This window comes from Numenius arquata, chromosome 21 (genome assembly GCF_964106895.1).
Source record: "Numenius arquata chromosome 21, bNumArq3.hap1.1, whole genome shotgun sequence".
NCBI classification, from domain to species: Eukaryota; Metazoa; Chordata; class Aves; order Charadriiformes; family Scolopacidae; genus Numenius; species Numenius arquata.
This window is the reverse complement of record NC_133596.1, coordinates 2,110,206-2,132,501: the sequence shown is the minus strand read 5'-3', so window position 1 is coordinate 2,132,501 and position 22,296 is coordinate 2,110,206. Positions and strand designations below refer to the sequence as shown.

The following is a 22,296-nucleotide window of genomic DNA, read 5'->3' as shown; positions in this document are numbered from 1 at the left end:
AGGGAGTCAATGCGTAAGCAAGCGAGTCAGCATCGTTTCCTTTCAGGTGAAAAATCAAGTGAAAACATCTAAAAAATTGGCAGATTTATATTCAAGTTACATGAAAATGAAAGAGAAAAACACAACTGTAGAAACAAAAGGCAAATTAAATTAAATAACACCAAATGAAATGGGGAGCAGAGGATGAGGAAAGAAGCAGCAGCAATGCATGAAGATCGGTTGCCAGTTTTAGTTATGATCCCCACAACGTCTCCAGTGGAAATCCAGAAGCACAAACTGGGGCGTAAAACACCCTAAGAACCCCCCCAGAGGGGGCACGGCCTTTTCCTGACTCCCCAGAGGCTGCGGATGTGTGGCAAGGCGGTCCCATGGCTGTGCTGGGCACCCTGGCAAGGACCGAGGGAAGGGCGATGTGAAGCAACACAGGGCAGAGCTTGGGAGCCAGGGGACAGTCGTCCCCCCCCGGAGGGGACACTGGCCCTGCTCACCTGGAGGACCCATAGTAACACATTCACCTGGGGAGTTGTGCCATTGCCTGATTCAATTACAACAGAAAAAAAGCTGCAATTTAAAACTGTTGGCTAAATGAGTTGGATATGTTAAAAATACAAGAAAACACCTGATTTTCATTCTCAAATCTCATCCAGGCAAGCCCCTACAGAAGCAACACCAACTACTGACCACACACAGAATCATAGAATGATCTGGGTTGGAAGGGACCTGAAAGCCCATCCAGTGCCACCCCCTGCCCTGGGCAAGGACACCTCCCACCAGACCAGGCTGCTCCGGGTCAAAGCCCCGTCCAACCTGGCCTTGAACCCCTCCAGGGATGGGGCATCCCTGGAAGCAAAGAGGAAAAAAAAGCAGAAGCAAAGATGAAAAAAAAAAACCACGAAAAACAACTCAACTGTGGACTTGAGGCCAAAGCACCGAAGTTCAGCCACGTGCTGGGATTCAGACTGACAACTGCCCTCCTCAGAGAACACACCTGTATCAAAGCGGTGCTTATACAGCAGCCACAACAGGGAGGATGGCACACAGCAGCACCGCACAGCTCCTGCTCGGTGTGTACACACTCCCCGCCACCCAGCAGGTCCCACACACCCGTCTGCCAGAGCAGGGCGAGAGTTTATGGTTCTGAGTAATCCGCACGCTGTTCACTGCAGCCCTTTATGGGCTCTTTTTAATCCGCCGCGTTCAGTCATGTCACCACTGCAGGCACAGCAGGTGATGTGGACAAAGGCTCCTCCAAGCCCAGGGAACGAACCCAGTAACTCCTGGCAGAAACTGGGTTAGATGCTGATGCAGCACCCTGCCCGTGACCAGCACTGAAGGCACTTACACCACGGTCACTGCCCTTAACCCCAACTCCTGACACCCACAGAATCACAGAATGGTTTGGGCTGGAAGGGACCTTAAAGGTCATCCAGTGCCACCCCCTGCCCTGGGCAGGGACACCTCCCACCAAACCAGGTTGCTCCAAGCCCCCTCCAACCTGGCCTTGAACCCCTCCAGGGATGGGGCAGCCACTCCAGCCACTATTTCCAGCAGAACCAAGTCAAGACATTGTTGTGATCACACTTTACTTCTATTTTAAGACAAGATTCAAAAGGCCTCGTCCAAGAATATCAGGTATAAGGAAGTCACCATATATAAACTCCACGAGGCCCCTCCACTCTGAATTCTTCTACTATTCTGTGACAACACAACTTTGCAAAGGATTGGTAACATATGGTTAAATTATCTAAGACATATTTATGTAATTTACAAACCCTCAAGAGCCAGTCACTCAGAATCACAGTTTAAACATAAGGTATCCTCTTATTACTGTATCTCAGTTCAAAGTTATTTTCAGCTATGCCTCAGTCTTGCCACCTTCTGCGGTGACGTTTATCACATCAACCACGAACACAGAGCAAAAACAGGACTCCACCTTCCACAAACGACAGCACCAGCATCATCACCAAAACCTTTCCTTCACTCTCACCTCCAGTACAGCTCTGCCAGCTCCGGTTCCTCGACTGCCTCAGACAGTAGTTCATAAAACCCAATTCTTCCATGAACTCATGGGAAGTGCTGTAACCCCCAGCCATGCTAAGCCTCAAAAGCCCAACAGCGGCAAATCATTATTTCAATGAGACATCAGAGGAACACAGAAACTACACAGAGATTCGGTAGGTGATGTTCAGTGCTCTCACTGCTAAAGCAACGTCCCAGCAAACCCCAGCTGCAGCCACAATGGCACTGGTCCAGGGCCTGCAGTGCTGGGGAAAGGGCTAGTGGGGAAACAGAGGCTGCTCTAGTATGTCCCCAACTTTGGCAAAACAAACCCCCAAAGGTGGATGCTGTGCTATGGGAACCTCATAACAAAGCTGCTAGAAAGATCATAGAATCGTAGAAGGGTTTGGGTTGGAAGGGACCAGTCCCACGCCCTGCCCTGGGCAGGGACATCTCCCACCAGACCAGGTTGCTCATAGCCCCAACCAACCTGCCCTTGGACACCTCCAGGGACGGGGCATATACAAGACAGAGCCATTGCGCTCCTAGCATAAATTAAAAGGATATTAAGAAACATTTGTGTTTTGTTTTGGTCGTCTCCCAGCAGCACTAACGACCCTGGAGAGAGAAACAGCCCCGAGCAGGACACGCAGCAGGGTCTGAACAAGAACCAACTCCTCTCCCAGCCCCTTCTCTCACCCTTCCTATTGGCGCTTCAGCACGTTACATGGTCACCCTTATTCCACCAAACAGTCTTAAAAATGCTAGAATCATGTACTTCATTTGTTCACATTAGATGCAAGAACATTTTCACAGATGTCCTGTTCAAGCGTTTGTCTTCACTAGAAAAACGTGTTCTCATCTTGTTAAACCAATTACAGCAGCACAAATACGTGACTTCCATCCACGTGGGAAGCCGTGCTCCCACGCCGGCCTGGATTCTTGGTGGAGAAGCCAGAGCTGGTGTAACTAAACCCAACATCATCTCCAACATGGTCAACACCTTAAATGCAAGTTCTTAACCCCCCACCAAAAACCACAACAATTTAGCAATTCCTCTTTCTCTAAGCTCCAGCCCAGTAAGCACACTCAGCTCTGCTCAGTGCTGACCATCTGCCCGTGCCCAATGAACAGAAGCGTGTTTGTCTCCAAACGATGCCATGATAATGGATTACCAGAGAGGTGACACGGAGACCAAGATAAGAGGAGTGGTAAAGGGCAAAAAGCAGGAGAAACGTGGAAGCAAAGTGCACTCCAGCTTCTTCATACCCGCTTGGCTGAATCGCACACCTAACGGAGCACTATTACTGCCACTGCTCTCTTAAGGCCCTGAAGGAAGTGTCCTTCAAACACATCTCAGTCTGGCAGTCCCACCCCGGCCTCCCCTGCCGAGTGACACACAGTGCAAACACGCTGCCTCCATCCCCTCCCCAAATAGTCACTGGGGCAGAGTGTATCAAAAGCAAAAAAAAACAACATTGGCTTCTCTGCCAGTCAGGTAATGGAAGAAATTATTCATTACAGACATTTAAGTCATACCCCCACTCATCTCTTTTTCATCAATCCTAACAGTTATGGATAAAAACATTTCCTAAATCAGGTCTTCACACCTGATTTCAGGTACTGTCTGCTCAAAGTGCATATAATCACCAGTTTCGAGGCCCTTTCTCTTTGTCACAGTTCCTTTATCTCCACTGATCATTGTATCTATTGGCTTGTAATACAGGTTAGTTTATTATTCAGCTGTCAAAGACTGTACTCAAAAGGTCCTTTTCTCATTTCCCCGCTTCTGTAATATTAAACAGCAACATCTCTTCACCTCATTTTCTGACAGGGTGTGCACAAATATCACAGGGCTCCTTCTTTTCCCTTTGAAAAAAGAACAAATAATTTCCGAAACAGCAGACCATAAAGCCAAAGTCATGACTTCCTACACCTAGCTACTCCAAAAGGCAGGGAATACTCTGAAATGGTAATTAAACGACATAGATGGGCTACCACCTCCTCGGGATCCGTTCCCATTAACCGCCACTGACCCATAACGCATGCAGACATGCAGAGCAGAGTCATGATGGTGTCAACACCAGACACAAGGAGGTCCACAGAGAAAGAACTTCTTCACAGATGAGCGTTAACGTCAATGAGATTTGATTACCATAAAATCTGGTTCACCACTGAACCAGAGTTTTGAAAGAAATCCAGAAGACAACGCCAAGATAAATTGGCCGCAGGAGGAAGCAATGCCCTGACATCTGGATGCGACGTGACAACCTGGTTCCTTGAAGGAAGAGGCAATCTCCAGAACCACCAGGACTCACAGGAGAACGGTCAGCCCTAGTCCCGACTGCTTCCTAAGGCATCCAGCAGAACCTGACTCCTGCTCCGGGCCAGCAGCACCCCTCAGTCGCACCCCTGTATTAGCCTCCGCAAAGCAAAACACAAAGGGCACATCCTGGGAAATACCAAAAACAGAGCTCCCAACCAAAACAGGCACCAGACACCAATATGGATTAGGGGTGGACCTGCTGGAAAGCACTTCTGAGGAGAAGGATCTGGGGGTCCTAGTGGACAGTGAACTATCCATGAGCCAGCAATGTGCCCTTGTCACCAAGAGGGCCAATGGGATCCTGGGCTGCACAGGGAAGAGTGTGGCCAGTAGGTGGAGGGAGGTCATTCTCCCCCTCTACTCTGCGCTGGTGAGGCCACAACTGGAATATTGTGTCCAGTTCTGGGGTCCCCAGTTCAAGAGAGACAGGGAACTACTGGAGAGAGTCCAGCATGGGGCAACAAAGATGATGGAAGGATCAGAGCATCTCCCTGATGAGGAAAGGCTCAAAGAGCTGGGACTCTTTAGCCTGGAGAAGAGAAGACTGAGGGGAGACCTTATTAATGCCTACAAGTATCTAAAGGGTGGGTTGAAGGAGGATGGAGCCGGACTCTTTTCAGTGGTTCTCAGTAACAGGACAAGGGGCAACGGGCACAAGCTGGAACATGGGAAGTTCCATTCAAATATGAGGAAAAACTTCGTTCGGGTGAGGGTGGCAGAGCCCTGGAACAGGCTGCCCAGGGAGGGTGTGGAGTCCCCTTCTCTGGAGATCTTCAAGCCCCGTCTGGAGTGATGTACTCTGGGCAACCCTGCTTTAGCAGGGGAGTTGGACTAGATGATCTCTAGAGGTCCCTTCCAACTCTGACAATTCCATGATTCCGTGAACCTTCCCATCAAGAGCTCTCCTTGTTTTCTGATGAAGCAAAAAAAAAAAATCCAGCCAGCTTGCTTCTGAAGCCCAGTTAACAAAATTAAAGCTCTGCACATCAGCCACACCGCTACGGAGTAAGAGTCACAAAGCAATTTCACTGCACAAGAACACTCCTCCCCTTCCCATGAAACGCTGTGTATGCACCCAGGAATTATGTAAATCTCACCGAAATTAATGAGAACCTCATTCAAGAAGAGTCATTTCCACGCACGCTAATATATGAATGTGTGTCAGTGTAACACGCTCCAGCTTATTGCCACTTCACTGACTCATAAATAATTTCCTGCCTTCCCAGCGAAAGCGCAGACCCCAGAGCGGATTTGCCCCGTGCCGATAAACCAGAGCAAACCCACCGGCTCCTTGGCATCACCGAGGGTGAGGGCAAGTCAGGCTCTCCAGAGCCCCTCTTAACCAATTTTCACCTTTGTTCTGAAAAACAGGCGATAAAGCGAGAGACAGTGTGTTACTGGTCACACCCTCGCTCCGGGTCAGGCCTCCACGTCTTCTTTTCAGTCTCCTGAATAAACCCCCACGGCCTCAACCACGCTGAGGCTACGGAGCTCTTTCTTTCCCAGTTTCAGTAGCAGATTCCCACTGCCCGTTTTCGGGGGGACAAGACGGCTCAGAACACACTCTGCTCTCACCTACCCCCATCGCAGCAACGCAACCCGTTTCTCTCCAGGCCAGGGGCCACTTTCACAACTCGGCCTCCTACAGAGCAGAAAAGCTTCTTGGCAACTCTGCATCGAACGTATTCACTGTGGATTTTCCAACCCTCAGAGCAGCTCACAGTTAATTTATGTCAGGTACCCATCTTACACAAGAAAATTACACCTTTTTTTTTTTTTTTAAATAAGATTAGAGGGCCTGACTGTTGCAAAACTCAATGACATCAACTCAGAAGTTGCTTTTCTGGTCCCAAAGCAACACAGGCACTAGTCCTTGTCCGTATCTGGAACACTTTTGAAATTATACAGCTATATTAGAGGTAGAGAAAGCAATATCCCAGCAGCTGAAGATGTTCTCTGCGCTGGTACCATTTGGTACTGGACCTGCTGCTCCCCTACGACAGCACAAACCCAAGCAAGAGAGATTTCCCTGCCTCTGAGGCCCCCCAGACACACTCTGCCACAGAAACAGCCAGTATTTAGAAGTTTTGGAAGTTGTCTGGTACAGAAGAGCACAGCAGAGTCAGGCAAGCACCCCAAGCATCACCCACAAGAGAGGATGAGAGCAGAGGTGCCAACTTGAGGCAGAGAGCAGGACCAAACTTCTCCAGGCTTGACAGGCTGAGAGAGTTGGGGGGGTTCAGCCTGGAGAAGAGAAGGCTCCGGGGAGACCTTAGAGCCCCTTCCAGTCCCTCAAGGGGCTCCAGGAAAGATGGGAAGGGACTCTGGATCAGGGAGGGGGGCCATAGGAGGAGGGGGAAGGGTTTGACACTGAAAGAGGGGAGATTGAGATGAGATGTGGGGAAGAAAATCTTCCCTGTGAGGGTGGTGAGAGCCTGGCCCAGGTTGCCCCGAGAAGCTGTGGCTGCCCCATCCCTGGAGGGGTTCAAGGCCAGGTTGGAGGGGGCTTGGAGCAACCTGGTCTGGTGGGAGGTGTCCCTGCCCAGGGCAGGGGGTGGCACTGGGTGGGCTTTAAGGTCCCTTCCAACCCAAACCATTCCATGATAAACCATCCCAGAACAGGGGTGACGTTCCCCGTGCTGAAAAGCTGCAGCACAACGAGGAACGAGCGGGGAACCTGCAAAAGCGGCAGCGCCCACAGAAAGCGCGCTAAGGCCAGCACCTGAGAGGACACGCAGCACCGAGAACTCCAGTTAATTTTAACCCAGCAAACAACAAGGCCCACAGGGCTAAATGGCACTTGTCAAAAGGAATTCTGCAGTCAGTTAAATTAACAGGAACTGAGGCCCCAAACTGTCCTCACGATTACTAAACAGGGATCTGAAGGACCTAACAAATTAACATGAGAGCAACAGTATATTTACCTTCCAGATTTCCAGTATCGTATTTTTTATTCTAGAATAATCCAAGGGTTTTTCCTAAACTGACAGCTGCCAGCAAAGCAGCTGAATTGCAGTTTTAGGTAAATATTAATGTTAATAATGAGCATTAATACTGCACCTATATTAAGCAAATATGGTTGCTAATATGACCTTTACATATAAATTCAAAGCGCAATATTGTATCGCATTTCATGGGCTGCAGGTACCTCAGGGGATTGCACACTCGCCTTATATATTAAGGAATCCTGGTTTATGTAGGATTTATATTCACCTAGACAGACACACAGCAAAACTATCAAAGGCTAAATTTTACTCTTAATCACAAAGGATTGTTTCTTCCTCCTTATGCACATGGTGTTTCCCAGTAAGAAAAAGGACACGTGGAATTAAACAAAGAAAAAAAAGAAAAAGCCAAACATACAAGAGGAAAAACAAGCGAATAAACATACTAGAAAGTCCTCTGGAGAAAAAGAAGCTGAGAAATAACCAGTTGAGAAATATTTTAGCTGATAATCTGAAAAAATCAGCTCTAAAAGTGCACGATAAAGCCTGAGGGTTTATGACTTTTATTTTTTTATTTTTTTTTATGTTGGACAACATTAAATAGATCAAATACCTGCATTTATTAGCAGTAATAGCGATTGAAGAGGGTTTAAACTATCTATTTCTATTAAAGCCAATTATGTTAACGAGGGTAACCAAAGCAAACCAGAAGGCGCTCAGCCTCCGCTCTCCAGTTTCTCCATCACCCCTCTCCCCCAACGCTGCTCCCTGTGGGGCCGGTTTCAAAGGCTGCCCTTCTCCTTCCCCAGACACTGTCTGGCACCAGGACGCAGCCAGCCCTCAGCTGTCCCTCCCTTCGATTACAGCTCTCCCCCAATTCCACTCCTCACCAGGAGGCAAACCCCCCAGGACAGCACCTGCTAAACCAGAGCCAGGATGGACGCTGCAAAGACAAAGTTGGAACACACAAATGGCTGCTTTCAAAATTTCTTTGATCTCCAGTAAATTACAGAGCCGACTGCAGCCTTCAGTCCTGCCAGCCAAGCATGGAATCATAGAATCCTCTGGGTTGGAAGGGACCACTCAGATCACCAAGTCCAACCATCAACCCAACACTGACAAAACCCACCACTAACCCACGTCCCTCAGCACCACGTCTGCCCAACTTTTAAATCCCTCCAGGGATGGGGACTCCACCACTGCCCTGGGCAGCCCATTCCAAGGCTTAATAACCCTTTCAGTGTCAAAATTTTTCCTAACATCCATCCTAAACATCCCCTGGTGCAACTTGAGGCCATTTCCTCTTGTCCCATCGCCTGTGACTTGAGAGAAGACACAGACCTCCCCTGGCTACACCCTCCTTTCAGGGAGTTGGAGAAAGCAAGGTGGTCTTCCCTCAGCCTCCTTTTTGAGCAAACTCACTCCAGGGTACCCCACAGATAAGCAATTCAGGGAGAACACCCAAAACTTCTCCGCCACCCTGGCAAACAAAAGCAGGGGGAAGGGCCAGCCGCTCGGCGCAAATCCTCGGGAAGGGCTCCCTCCTTGGTCTCTGCCAATACTGGTCGTGCTCCCGACAAGTCTGGAGGGAGCCCCCCGACAATCCAAGCTCTGCATAAGCTGGATGGGACCAAGCTCCTCACCTTGCTACGACACCCCTTGTTTTCCTTTTCTGCTCCTACACATTAATGCAGGAAATCATGGTACTGTTACACTTGTCAGGATAGGTCCAGATGTTATGATTTCCCAGCTCCTGAGATGAGTTGCATTTCTTTGGTTCTGGGAGAATCACAGAATGATACGGGATTGGAAGGGACCTCTGGAGATCATCTAGCCCAACCCCCCTGCCAAAGCAGGTCCACCCAGAGCAGGCTGCACAGGAACACGCCCAGGAGGGTTTGGAATGTCTCCAGAGAAGGAGACTCCACCACCTCTCTGGGCAGCCTCTTCCAGGGCTCTGCCATCCTCACAGGAAAGTTTCTCCTCACGTTTAGATGGAACTTCCTGTGTTCCAGTTTGTGCCCATTTCCTCTTGTCCTGTCCCTGGGCACCACTGAAAAAAGACTGGCCCCATCCTCCTGACACCCACCCTTTAAGTATTTATTGTGTTGATCAGATCCCCCCTCAGTCTTCTCCAGACTAAAAAGACCCGAGTCCCTCAGCCTTTCCTCATCAGAGAGATGTTCTAGTCCCCTCATCATCTTTGTAGCCCTTTGCTGTTCCCTCTCCAGCAGTCTCTCTCCAGAGAAGACAAGAGTTGAGAGATTCCAAGTTCTCCCATGTTTGTGCTGGCTCACGAGGGGTGCTGCTTACCCACAGCACCTCAAAAGTGTAATTATTACTTGGATCTCTCTTTATTTTTAACTCGTGCACTCTGCAAGTGTGAAAAGGCAAGTGTCATGTAAAGTTTTCATCCATTAGGCCTCCACATTTTAAGCCTCACTCAATTTGTAATAGGAAAAAAAAAACTACATAAATTTTATATTTTCTAGTAAAACATTCCTCAAAAAAGGTCAACATTACTAGAAGAACACCAGGATTGAGGCAGTCAGAGTAAGAAATACCCAAAACATTCAGGCCTGAACTGAACATCATTAGAATGTTGAGGAGGACACAAAAAAAAAAAAAATATACATTAGCTGCTGGTTGAACGGCCTAAATACTTTGTAGCACTTGATTTATAGACTCACAACTTGTTAAAGCCTTTTAAATTAACCAAAGGTTTACAAATTTCAGTTGGAAACAAATGCCTCCTACTCAGCTGTGGGAGACTGCCTGCATCCGTCTTGTTTGAGCAGCTCACGCAGCAAGTTATTTAAAAAGAAATCTACTCTGCGTGAACTCACACACACAAATACACACACACACACATATATATATAGTATCCAGGAGAGGGGGAAAAAAGTATTTAGCAGCTGACAGTAAGAAAAACCCCGCACGCTGTCAGCCACAGGCCTACCACTAACGGCTAGATCCAGGGTTAAAATATGTTGTTCCATCAACTGATTACAGCACTATTTTTAGTCCTCTCCTATAACAATAGTCGGTAAAGAAAGAACGTGAAGTCACAAGTATTAGACGGGATTAGGTGGTTTAACTACTATTTTTGTAGTAAAGGATTCATCATTAGAATTGCTACTACCATTAGCGTTCGAAGCAAAAAGCTATTGAAATTGCAGATTGGCTAATGCTTTACATGGCATTTAGCCAAGATGATTAATGATTCAGGGGACAGAAATAAATGCAAGAAAGGCAGCCTTTCAGAAGGGCTCGGCTTAGTTAGCTAATTATGTTTTTCCTCAGATTTTATTCACTGAGGGAAGTGCTTCATTAACGTGGAATTTAGGTTACCCTGCGACGTCTCGGGCACACATTGTCGGGGTGCAAATTTCTAAAATACTGGATTACAGACCTTCGCTTGGCCCCGACGGAGCTGGCAATACCTTGGGAAAGCTGACTCCTGCTTCCCAGATGCGTGTCCGGGTCAGTGTTTTTTGCACAAACACTGAGGGCTGCACTAAAATCTGCTTCATTTGACCCCTGGGGAGGCTCTTTCCTTTCACTCCCACCACTACTCTAAACTCCCGAGGTTTAAATTCGGAGGGAAAAAGGTGTAGAGAAGGGTCATAGCAATGTCTCGTCCCAGTGCCAAGCTCAGTACTGGTGTCACACACAGCCACGAGTGGCCCCACGCCACACGGGCTGCTGGCAGCGCGGCCGAGGGCTAATGTGAAGGTTTAGTAACAGTCAAGCGTCACCCCAGCACAGAATCAAGGTCTGAAGCGCAGCTCCATTACAGGGTAAGTAACAGGGCCAGATGCTCCCAATAAAAACAACTGGCCCAGAACAAAAGTTACACCTAACAAAGGGAAAGGAGTAAGAGAAGAGCTGAGAGCAGATCACTTGACACTTGGGAGGGAGCGCAGCATCACATGGGATCCACACACAAAGGCAAGTTTGTTCATCGCAGACCCACAGGGTCATCATTCAGAGAAAACAGCTTTAAAATTGGCTCCGCACGCACCTAAAAGCAAGCCTTTAGACACAGACAACACTGGATTCAACGCTCCGGAACAGCTCCTTCTGAAGGAGATTTGGAATCAGCAGTCAAAATTAACTGTGCCGGTTTGCAAGGAAGAAGCTCCTGTGGATGGCTTATATGGCTCATACCTTATGTAAAGTTTCACCTGTTTACAAAATCACTACGGGTACCACAACCTGTTCTGCAGAGGCACTGACAGGTCACACCAACTCAGCAAGCCACAAGAGAGCTGAGAAGGGGAAAGCCAAGTTGGAGAAAGGGAAGAAAACAAGCAGAAGCTACGCTGTTAACACAGCTCTAGTCAAAGCACACTTGGGGGCAATGTATTAACTGAAATACTTGAAGTTGTCTTGAAGCACTGAAATTTGCAAACTCAAGAGCGTGAATTATCTGTGCCCTTCCTGCCCAAGCACCGCAGCAAAGACACAGATGACAAAGGGGACACAGCACGGAGCAACCCCACCGCCAGCAGGTCAGGTTCCTTGTGCAACCCCAGCTACAGCCAGGAATCCTGCAGCTGCCTGGCAGGGACAGCAAAACCCAGTGTCACAGGAAACAAACTCTTAAATTAACTTTCTGAAGATTTCAGGGTGTTTTTCTTCTCCCCCATACAAGAGAAAGATTTTCTAATACCCAACCTTAAATATCCAACTCAGCCCAATCTGCTCATGCTCCTCCTCTCTCAGGAGGAATTTTCAAAGGGCAACGTAAAGCAGAAAACTAAATTAAATGTTCTGATTCCCCTCCCCCAAGACAACCTTTTACTATAGAGGAATCTCTGCAAGACAAATCAGCTAAACCAGACATTTCATCTCAGCAAGGTATTGTGTTCTAAATTATCTGGGTATCAAGTTAGCGTCGACAGAAGTCTTAAGGACTTGCTCCAGGCCTCCAACCCTAGCACAGACAAGAAGCCAGATTATTTGGACCACGGCAGCCCCCACACACCAGGTGCTTTCCACTACTCTGTTCCGAGGAGTTAACTGTCACTTAGATGGGATTTCACTTTGGAAGAATGAACACTAGGGCTTCTGCTTCCTCAGCTTCCAGGATCTTTTTAGAGGACTTTGCCACAACTTTAAGGCAGGTGCCCACCAACAGGCATCAAATATTGTCAAACACCATCAGATCAGACCCTTTCACAGCAGCAGTTTGAGAGGCATGCTCCAGAAGCGCACTGCCAGGAGAATCACCTTCTGTCTCCACTTCAATTCAAGTTCCCAGTTAAGAAGTTGCACGGTCATACTGCCAAAAGGCAAATCTGAGCATAAAATCCAGTTCCAACCCTGTTGCTCTCACTATTCTTCACCAACTATATGTGAAAAATTCCCCACATTCAACAAGACGATCCCTGCAGAGTTCTATTGTCTCAAATTATTAATTAAACATGCTCTCAAAGAAAGCAAATGCCTAAAATCATTTGCTTCTCCTAAGCAACTCCCATATTACCCCAACTGCAATTCAGACAGTCTAAGTATATCCATTGACTGTAATTCAGAAGGGACCACCCCCAAAGAAACTCTCTCTTCACTCCAGTTCAAGAACACACACGCACGCACAACCCACAGGAGACCCAGCCCACAAAACCCAGCCAATTTTCCTAAAAATCTGCTCAGTAATGATAACTCATCCCAACTGAATATCTCGACTGTCTTTTCATTCCCCTACGGAGCAGTAGATGGCTGTTTGGATTTGTAATGAGATATGCAACCTTCCATAACTGAGACAAATCCATCCTGGGCCATTACTCATCAGGAGGCATCTCCTACCTCTTTGCCCCCCCTACGTTCTGATCTCTTCCCAGTTTTTTGCAGGATAAACAGTGTATAAACATCCTGGTGCAGCGAGTGTAACTGTCTGCCCAAAAAGCCCGAAAAGAAATCGGGCATCGTAGGTGAACGACAGCCTAAACCTCTTCAGTTTGAGTTTCAGAGTTACTGGTGGACATTGACACTCAACCTCAGCTTGCTGCTTTTTGTGGCTAAAAGAGGACTGCATTTTGCAGTCAAGACCTGGCTGACGGAGGTGTCTTCCATGTAAAGTTTGCTTAGGAGTTCAGAGATTCCAATCTAGAAAAAAAAGTCCGATTTCACCATTAGCTCAGTGTCTGCAAGAACAAAGAAGACTTTATAATATATGCTATTTGTGTGGATGGCGTATCTTTGATACCTAAATATGCAAAATGACAGTAGCATCTTGAATAGCTGAATTTTCTATAAAAACTTGCCCCCCCCCCCCCCCCCCCGCTGCCTTCTGAAGAAGGGAAAAGCGCAGAGGGAAAAGAAAGTTTCTAGGTAAAATACAGAAAGAACCATCATTTTCCTGCTGTTCCCAACCGGAGGACAATATCTACTGCCTTTGGAGCAGAGAAACTCTTGCTTTAGTCACCCCCAGTAAAGGCATTCCCAGCTAAATTCTCAGAGCTGCCAAAGCATGAGCAGGTTACAAGGGGGAAGAGCCAGCACAATAAAAAATGAAAAGCAAGGATCCCGTAAATAAGTTCTGACTCATAACACTCACAGTTATTTAATAACATAGGATGAAATGCTATCATTTGGTAAAAAATCACTGGAGTATTATCACCAACAGACGGAAATAGATGTCTGTCTACACACGTAACAAAGAAGAAACTGGGATTGGACAATTAAAAAAAATCCCTCTACCTTTAATTACGACCTCCCAAGCTCTAGGCAGGCATTAACCTATATTACCCTATAATTATTTTTTCTGACTTCCATTATCTTTTAGCTACTGAGTTTCCTAGCCAGCCTTCAAGGCAACAAGGCAAGGGCCCTCGCTGCATTTTCTGTGAAACTCTACAATCAAAAGTGCAGTGAAACAAGTGTAGCTGTGAGAAATGGAGACTCAGCAGACATCCCTAACGATTCCCCGCCTCTCCGCATGTCCCAGCACTTCCTTCCACTTCTTTTCTTGCAGGACAAATTCAATTCTACCCCAGTTGAGCCCAAACTGAATTAAATCATTTTGTACGCGTAAGGCTAGTTCTTGCTCCAAGGAATTTATAATTTCAGAAGCAGATGCTGAGGTGGCCAAAGTGTCACACAGAATCACAGAATGATATGGGGTTGGAAGGGACCTCCGGAGATCATCCAGTCCAACCCCCTGCCAAAGGAGGTTCACCCAGAGCAGGCTGCACAGGATCGTGTCCAGGTGGGTTCTGAATGTCTCCAGAGAAGAATTCAAAAGGAATGGCAGTGTTAGGATTACCTACATCCTGCGTTCTGCTTCCCGTCAGTAAAACCCCGAGGCAAACAGAAAACCATGGAAAATGAGGGGCTCGAGAAAGGCTGAAGCAATGAACAGAGATAAAAGCGCCCAGCAATCACTGGAGTACACGGTATCAAACAAGATACACGGGAAAAGGGCTACTGCCCCACCTCACAGCTCACTTCGAAGAAATTAAACCCAAAGATTGGTTTAAAGACGCATCCTGAGCGCAAAACATCAGGACTATGTGACAAATACACTACAGCTGATGGGAAAACCACCAGGAAGCAGAACAGATAAGGTCCCAACAGCCATTATATTCCAGTGAGTTTTCCTTGAGCTTCCAATCACAGATCTCAGGGGAGAAAACTAGAGAAAGCATCACCCAGAGCCTTGTGAGCTTTATCCGGCAGGTATGGTTTGTCCATTCTCAGAAGTGTTCTGCCTCCAAGGAACACATGAATTATTTTTTAAAAGTTCATTTAAACTACTACAAGCTAACGAGTTTTCCTTTCATGAAGCAGTAAATTTATTAGCATTATTTCATTCAAGGAGTTACTTGAAAATCAAGCTGAGGAAGAGCAACACAATGACTGGCATCAGGGAAATCTCTGTAACAGGTGGGACTCTCCTCTTCGAGTGAAAGTTTAAATCTTCTGGTTATTAAAGAATGCAGTAAAAGCAATGTAACTTGTAATGACTGCAGGATTAGGGTGTCCCGTCCCTGGCCCCTTCCCATCTCCAGTGAGTTCCGTTGTCTCTGCTTTCAGGGGTTTTCAGAGAAAGGAAGATGAAAGTATGAGTTGGAAGGAAAAAATAAAAAAAAATTAAAAAAAATCAAGAATTTGATGACATTTATCTCAATTCATGAAGTTATCTTTCCACAAAATGTCCAAACAACAGCAGTTCCTGCCTAAACAACTCCACACCAGACCACAGGACAGCTTTTATTTGAAATACCTTAAAAGTTGCAGCCTTCCAGTAAGAAATTTTTGCTTACTGTTTGTACACAACTTGAAGTGGTTTAAGATCTCTTCCACTGCTGTCTCTTGAAACAAGTTTTACATTTAGTGACTAAAAACTTGGATAGTTAACAGAAAAATTACATCTCATTTGGATGCAGTTATTTCCTTTAAAGCAGTAACTAAATAGTATGTTTCCACATAAGGGAATAATTACAATATTCTCCCAGCTGCTTCGTTCATATTGCAGTATTTTATATGATTTTTCTTCCAGAACAAATTAAGAGGGCACTTGGGTTTACTTCTTTGTCGATGCACACACCGACTTCAGCAAGGTTGCAAAATTCACTGCAATGTTTACTTTTAACTGGCCCGGATGGCAACACGTCCCCTGGGGAGGGCAGAGCAGAGGAACGAGGGCTTGTTGGCTTTTATTTGAAAAACCAGAAGCAGGAGATATTCATAAAGGTTGCAAAAGCTTTGTGTCTGCTCTCTGACAATACCTGCGGAAATCATTCAGTTTTCAAATGTGCTTATGCCTAAGTTCTGCTCCTTCAGCAGAGGAAGCACATCTTCTTTGAGGAGTTACTTACAGGTCACAGACAGAGCCAGCGTTGAGTCATACACTCATTTAACTCCCAGCACATCTGACAGTGCAACTACTGACAAGATTTCTAGTAAGCACCACTGCCGAGACGCGCTCTGGCCCACTACCCTTTTAGAAACATTAAATCGCTGTAAGAACTCAGCCGTATTTCTAAAAGCACCGTTTTGTGACATTCTTAAGGCCGTTCTCGGTTCAGCTAAGCACATTTACAGCGCCTTCCCCTCCCAATTATAACCAGAAAAACCCAAACGCAAAACAAACAAGCGAAGAAACGCAGGAAAACACATTCCCAGCAGCTCCCAGAACTGTGTTTTTCAATATTGGGAATGGTAAAAGCTCAACCTACATGCATTGGCAGTTTTGTAATACCATTACATAAGAATTATTCAACTACAGCAACAGATTTGAAGAGCAGCAGCAGTCACTGCTATGCCGGTTCACACATCCGAAAAGAAAATAAATCAATAAAGGGAAGGATAAATTTTGCAAACATGCATTTGAGTATCACAGAGAGTGGATTGGGATTTCAACGCCCTTAAGAGCAGAAACGTTTCAGCTTAGAGCTACCAAGGCACCGCGATCCTGGAAAGAGAAAACAAAAGGTACAACTCTCGCCATTCCAACCCCACAGAAACCAGCAGAAGCTTTAAAAAGCGTCATTAAAAAGCATCTATCATAAGCCCGATGTTGAGTTTGGAAACATGGAACTTTTTTTTTTTACCTGATGTTCTGCATGAATGTTATCCCCAGTAGGCCAGCGATGTTTGCTGTTATTATAGCCGCCTCCACCACTTCCTCCTCCCCCAAGCTGCTCACCATGCTGCCTCTGGAAGAAGTAATCCACCATGGCGTCGTCCTGCGAGCGGCCAGCCACTCCTATGGATCCGGGGACAGGGCTGGAGTGTGTCCCCGCCGCAAGCGCCTGGTTTGCAGCCGGCTGTTGCTGAGCCTGGGACCCTGTTCCAGATGTCAATACAACAGGCATGTTGGGATTAGCTGTATCTTGAGCGTGCTGTTTCAGGTGGGGGCTGAAGGAGTCCTGCCAGAGTACTGCTTTTCTCTTCAAAACACACGCAACGCTCATTCCACCAACACCTACGGGGGGGGGCGAAGGAGGGGGAGAGACGGCCAGAAAGAGAGAAGGAAAAGAAAACATGAAATCCTTGCAGCTTCAGCTTTCCATCTTAAATAACACACCCGGCTTTGGCATGGAAACATCACAATGCCAAATCTGCCTCCTTTTAACACAGTTATTTGCTCCGTTAACCCAGCAACTAAAATATTGTATGAAAGTGCACACTGGCCAAAAATCCCCCATTTTCTGCTGCACGGCGTTATCAGTACACGCAAGATTCACGTAAGGTGCCCATTACACTGAAATGAGAATGCCAATTTATGCCCTGGACAAAACACCGACCGGAGCACCGCTGCAGGAGACTGCTATAAAAAAAGCCCCCGAAAACACCCATGGAACACGAACGACACCATCAGTGCTGCCAGGCTTGTTTACAGCCGGCAAATAACGAGGCAGAACTTCAATCGATACCCGAGTCCCCCCCGTACTGCAATGTGTTCACTCAGTCATACAAAACATCAAGGCAACAGTGGGTTGGGTTGCTGTTTTTTTTTTAAAATGAAAACTTAAAATGCTGGATTTCTGCTTATAGAGTTAAGTAAGTCCCAAACACAATGTGCACTCTTCCTGCAAACTCAGGAGCTGGCTTTCGGTCGTGAGGCAGTAAAACACAGGGAATGTTTTCTATGAGATTCCCTGGAGAAAAAGCTGGTAACCTCTCAGTGCCCGGGCTGTCGGGAGAACCTTCCAGAGCCAGCAGTGCCGGTCCCGCTCCCACCGGCACCGGGGGAAAGCTGGAGGGGTCACAGAAACCATCCCACACTGAAACACCCCAAACGCTTCATGTACACCCAAAATCACCCCCGCGCAGGACACTACAGGCAGAGGAGGCTGAGAGCAACTCACAATTCTACTGTCCCCCCCTAAAGTTTTGGTGGCATCCCAGCACACACGTTTGTTGGTTTAAGACAATATTACCAGCCCATCCTGAGAGTAACAAAGACATTAATGTGTGAATTGAAAAGCGCTTTCCCCCAGTAGGTAACGCTCAGCCAACGCACAGCAAAATCCAATCTGCTTTTAAAGGCATGGTACAGTCAGAACTACTATTATTTTTAAAAAAGATTTCTAGTTTATGACTTCGGTGACCTAAACACAACCCCACCAATACCCCAGAGAGTTCTGAGGATGAAACTGGGGGGGTTCAGCCCAGCCCAGCCGCACACCAGCAGGGGAACGCTCCTATTCCTGTACCTGGGTGGCTGTAACCTTGGCCCCATCCTGCCAGCGCCTCTGCGGCCTGAAAGGGGCTCTGCTTCCTCTGGGATCATCACTGGAGTCTCAACAACACTCAACTACTACAACCACCTTCCAAGAACAATTTTCTAACAGCGGGGAGAGAAAGTTGACACTCACAAAAAAAAAAAAAAAAAAATCCAAGTCCTATCTTTGATCAAGCTTCCTCAGGTTTGTCCCACTAATTGAGAACAGCGTTAATACTCAAAAGAAAATGACTGTAAGAACAGCAGAGATAAGATTTTTTTTTAATCGCACCTACAACAGGCATTTGTTGACACACACACACACACCCCCTACACACACCCCCCCGAGCCTCCTGGGCCACGTAAACAACCAACTCTGTTTGCTTTTTATACAGGCAAAGACCTTCGCAGCCTAAATACCAGCAGGATTTAACAGAAGTAACTCCTCTGTCTTTCAAAAAGCCTGGAAATCACTGCCTTCCCCAAACACAGACAGCCCCTGGTACAACTAAACCCTCACTGATTTTTTTTTTTAGAATACTACAATTTAACGGCATTTTCTTGTTAGTTTCCCTTTAATAAACAGTATCAAAATCCTTCAGTAACACGAAACGAAGGGATAAAGCTCCTCTACGCATTGAGAAAAAAAAATAAATAAGAAATTCCTGGTAAGAAACTCCCGTATCACCAGGTTGCAGCGACAATGGAACGGGAGCAGTGTCCAGGAAAGGAGGTTACAAGTTACCTCAGTTATTAAAAAAATAAAATAAAATAAAAAAGATACTATGAATCCACACAAAGTTTCAAGTATCTCTAGATGGTGAGGAGCCCCGGTTCCCAGTGGAAACACCACGGGGTACAAGGGGGAGAGCGGAAGGGCTGCAGGGCCACAATGTCACCAGGGCTGCCAGGCCCCTCGATCTGCAGGCGGATCGTTAATAATTGCGATACTATAAAACCTGGGGGGGGACGGGGCACAGAAAATCTCTGTTAAGGTACTACACGCCGAGCTGCAGAAGTGCCGCCCGCTCCCAGACGCTTCCTCTTTCGTCTACCGCAGAGGAGGCAGCTCCAAACAGGGGAGGAAAACTTGGCAAAGGCGACATTTTGCGAGGGAGCAGGAGGGGGGGGGTGAAGGGGGGGGGGGGGGGGGGCGGCGCAGGGCATTGTGGGTAGTTCAAGTTTAGTTCCCAGCCGGGTTTTTACCCAAACGGGGCGGCAGAGCCAGCGGGACCCTGTCATTCAGCGCACAGGCAGCACCACAAACGCCTCCAACCACCTCCGCGACACCCCTTGCCCAGCTGCGAGACTCCCCGCTGATGGCTACCACCACCCTCTTCATCTCCCCCAAAATCTCCCTAAAAAACCTACAATAAACTTTCCCCCTCCCCCCCCAGATAAAAGCTGTTTCTAAGGAAGAAGTAGATATTTCCACACAAAGGCTTTCCCCTCGCTGCTCCCGTGGGCTCAGGGAGGACAATTCTCCTCCCTCCTCTTCCTCCCTCGCCCAAAACACAGCGTGTAAATAAAGTGTCCTGCGTCACGGCGACACGCTCCACATTATGGGATGTTCCACACGGAACCCAAAACTCGGGAGCCGGCCCCAAAACCAGCTCCCAGCAGAAGCGGCGGCGCCGAATAAAGCGGCTTTAACCCCGCCGAGAAGCCCGAGCTCCGCCGCTCCCCTCCGGTGTCCCTCTAAAAATAGCAATATTAGAAAAAAGATAAATTATTAAAGCAGCGAATGATGCGCGGTTGGAAAAGTTGGACCAGAGGAGAGTTTGGGGTTGGGGGGGGGTTTGGGCAGTTAGAGTGGGAATGGGGCACGGCCATTGTTGGGGGCTGTGGGGCCTACGGGAACTTTTCACGGGAAACCGGGGGTTTCGCCTTGAAAACCCGGGGGGGTGGGGGGGCAGGAACCGGGAAAATCCATCCCCGACCCTTCAAGCAGCACTAAACCGTGGGCGGATAAATGCCCCCCCAACACACACACACACACACACCACCCCCCAGCCTCAGAAAGGAAATTCCTTACTCATGATCTGTCTAATAAAAAAAATCTCTGCTCGGGACAAAGTTATTAAACATTGACCAAAAGAAAAAAAATATTAAAAAAAAAAAAAACCAAAATACCGAGTTTTTCTCAGGTTGGGGCAAGAGACAGACTGGTGTAAGTTTGCAATTAAAAAGGGCCACGCGCTGTTATTACGTGAAAAAGAGATAAATACAAGGAAGAAAAATAAACCACCCCACAAATACAACCCCCCCGGGGTCACCCAGCACCGGCCTGCCCTGCCCTCCCCACCCGCCGCCGGGACCCCCTCCCTCCCCGCCGCCGGGGACACCGAGCCCCCCCGGGGACCCCCCCCAAAGCCGGGGGGGACGACAATCCGCCCCCCCTGCCCACCGCGGGCCAGCGCTGGGCCCTCCGGGGCAACAAAGCGGGGCCTCGGCCCTGCTCGCCGGGCCAGGCCGGGCCCCCCTCAGGAGAAGGGGGAGCCCCGGGGGGGGTCCCCCCGGCGGTGGCTGGGCCCGCTGTGGGGGGGTGCAGGCGGGGGGTGCCGCCGCCGCCGCCCCCCCAACAATAACACCCCCCTGCCTGCCCGGCGGGCGGTCGAGGAGCCACTGAGGGGAGGCGGGGGCCCGGCGCGTCCCCCCCCGGCTCCTTCCCCGGTAACAATAGGGGCCAGGCCCCGGCCCCCGAGAAGGAGCCGGGCGGGAGAGACGGGCGCAGCGCCCCGCCGCCGCTCGCCTTCGGGGCGGCCTGGCGCCGCTCCGCCCGTCCCCCCCACCAATATGGCCCCACCGACGGCTCCGCTGAGGTGCGCGGCGCGGCGGGGGCCCGGTCCGGTGCCGGTACTCACGGGCGGAGCGGTAGGATGAAGACGGATGCCGGCCCCCCCCAGGCCGCTCGCCGCCTGCCTCTCCCCCTGCCTTTCACTACGACAACATGGCGGCCCGGCGGGGACGGGCGCCGCGCTGCACGCCGGGAAGGCGAGGCCGCTCCAAGCGGCGCCGGGGCCGCCGCTCCCCCGGCCGGGCCGGGCCCTGCCCGCCGCCCCGTTCCGCCCCAAACCCGCACCCCGGAGCCCCGTGAGGGGGCGATGAAGGGGGCAGGCCGTGCCCGGCGCGTCCCCTCACCGCTGTGGCCGCTGCCCGGGCCGGCTTGGAGCCAGACCAGGCCTAAGTTGCGGGCCGGGCCCGGGTCGGGGGCCTCAGGCGTTAATGGCGGCCCCTTCCCCGGCTGGGGGCACAGGCCCCACGCTGCCGCCATCAACGCTCCCTCGGATAACGGGGCTATGGTTGAGCCCCCGCACCGCCGTCACCGGCCTTAGGCACCCCGGACTCGCAGTAGGGAGGCCACTAGCCCCCCTGCCCCAGCCGGTAGCCATCCGCCCGCGGCCTGCTCGCACAAAGGCGGCCAACAACCGCAGCGGGGGCACGAAGCCATCAGGGAGAGCGGCTCTGCCTCGCCCCGCGCCCTTGTAAGCAGCCAACACGATTTTGGGGGGGGGTTTCCCTTCATGTCCCGTCCGCCCCCCGCCTTTCACTGCCCGTCCCCACAAAGCCGGGGCTGTGGGGGAACTACACCCCCCAGGCTGCGCCGCTGCGGCGCCGGCCGGGCTCGCAGGGTGGCCATGAATCCAGAGCGCTGGCCTCTGGGAGCGGTAGTTTCTGCGGTAACACCTCCATGTTAAAGGGACAGCTCGGTCGGGAGCGGCCTCCGGTGGGTTCTGTGCCCCCTCCCGCATCGGGCTGCGGGGTTCCTCCGTTCTGCGGGGGCGGGGGGGGGGATTTAGCGCCTGCACTTGGTGCTTTGATGTAATATTTTCTCTCCTCCTCGGCCAGGC

At 49.2% G+C, this 22,296-nt stretch overlaps 1 protein-coding gene across 1 annotated transcript in view; it reads right to left on the bottom strand.

Moving 5' to 3' along the window:
- Window positions 1–21,408, bottom strand: part of PUM1 (pumilio RNA binding family member 1) — an 88,867-nt gene extending 67,459 nt beyond the window's left edge. The window contains exons 1-2 of the mRNA XM_074162048.1: window positions 21,310–21,408; window positions 16,830–17,203 (exon numbers count right to left, since the gene is read on the bottom strand). Coding sequence (XP_074018149.1) covers window positions 16,830–17,192 — 363 coding nt within the window. The 5' untranslated portion in view covers window positions 17,193–17,203; window positions 21,310–21,408. The remainder of the gene's footprint in view (window positions 1–16,829; window positions 17,204–21,309) is intronic.
- Window positions 21,409–22,296: the final 888 nt, after the last annotated feature.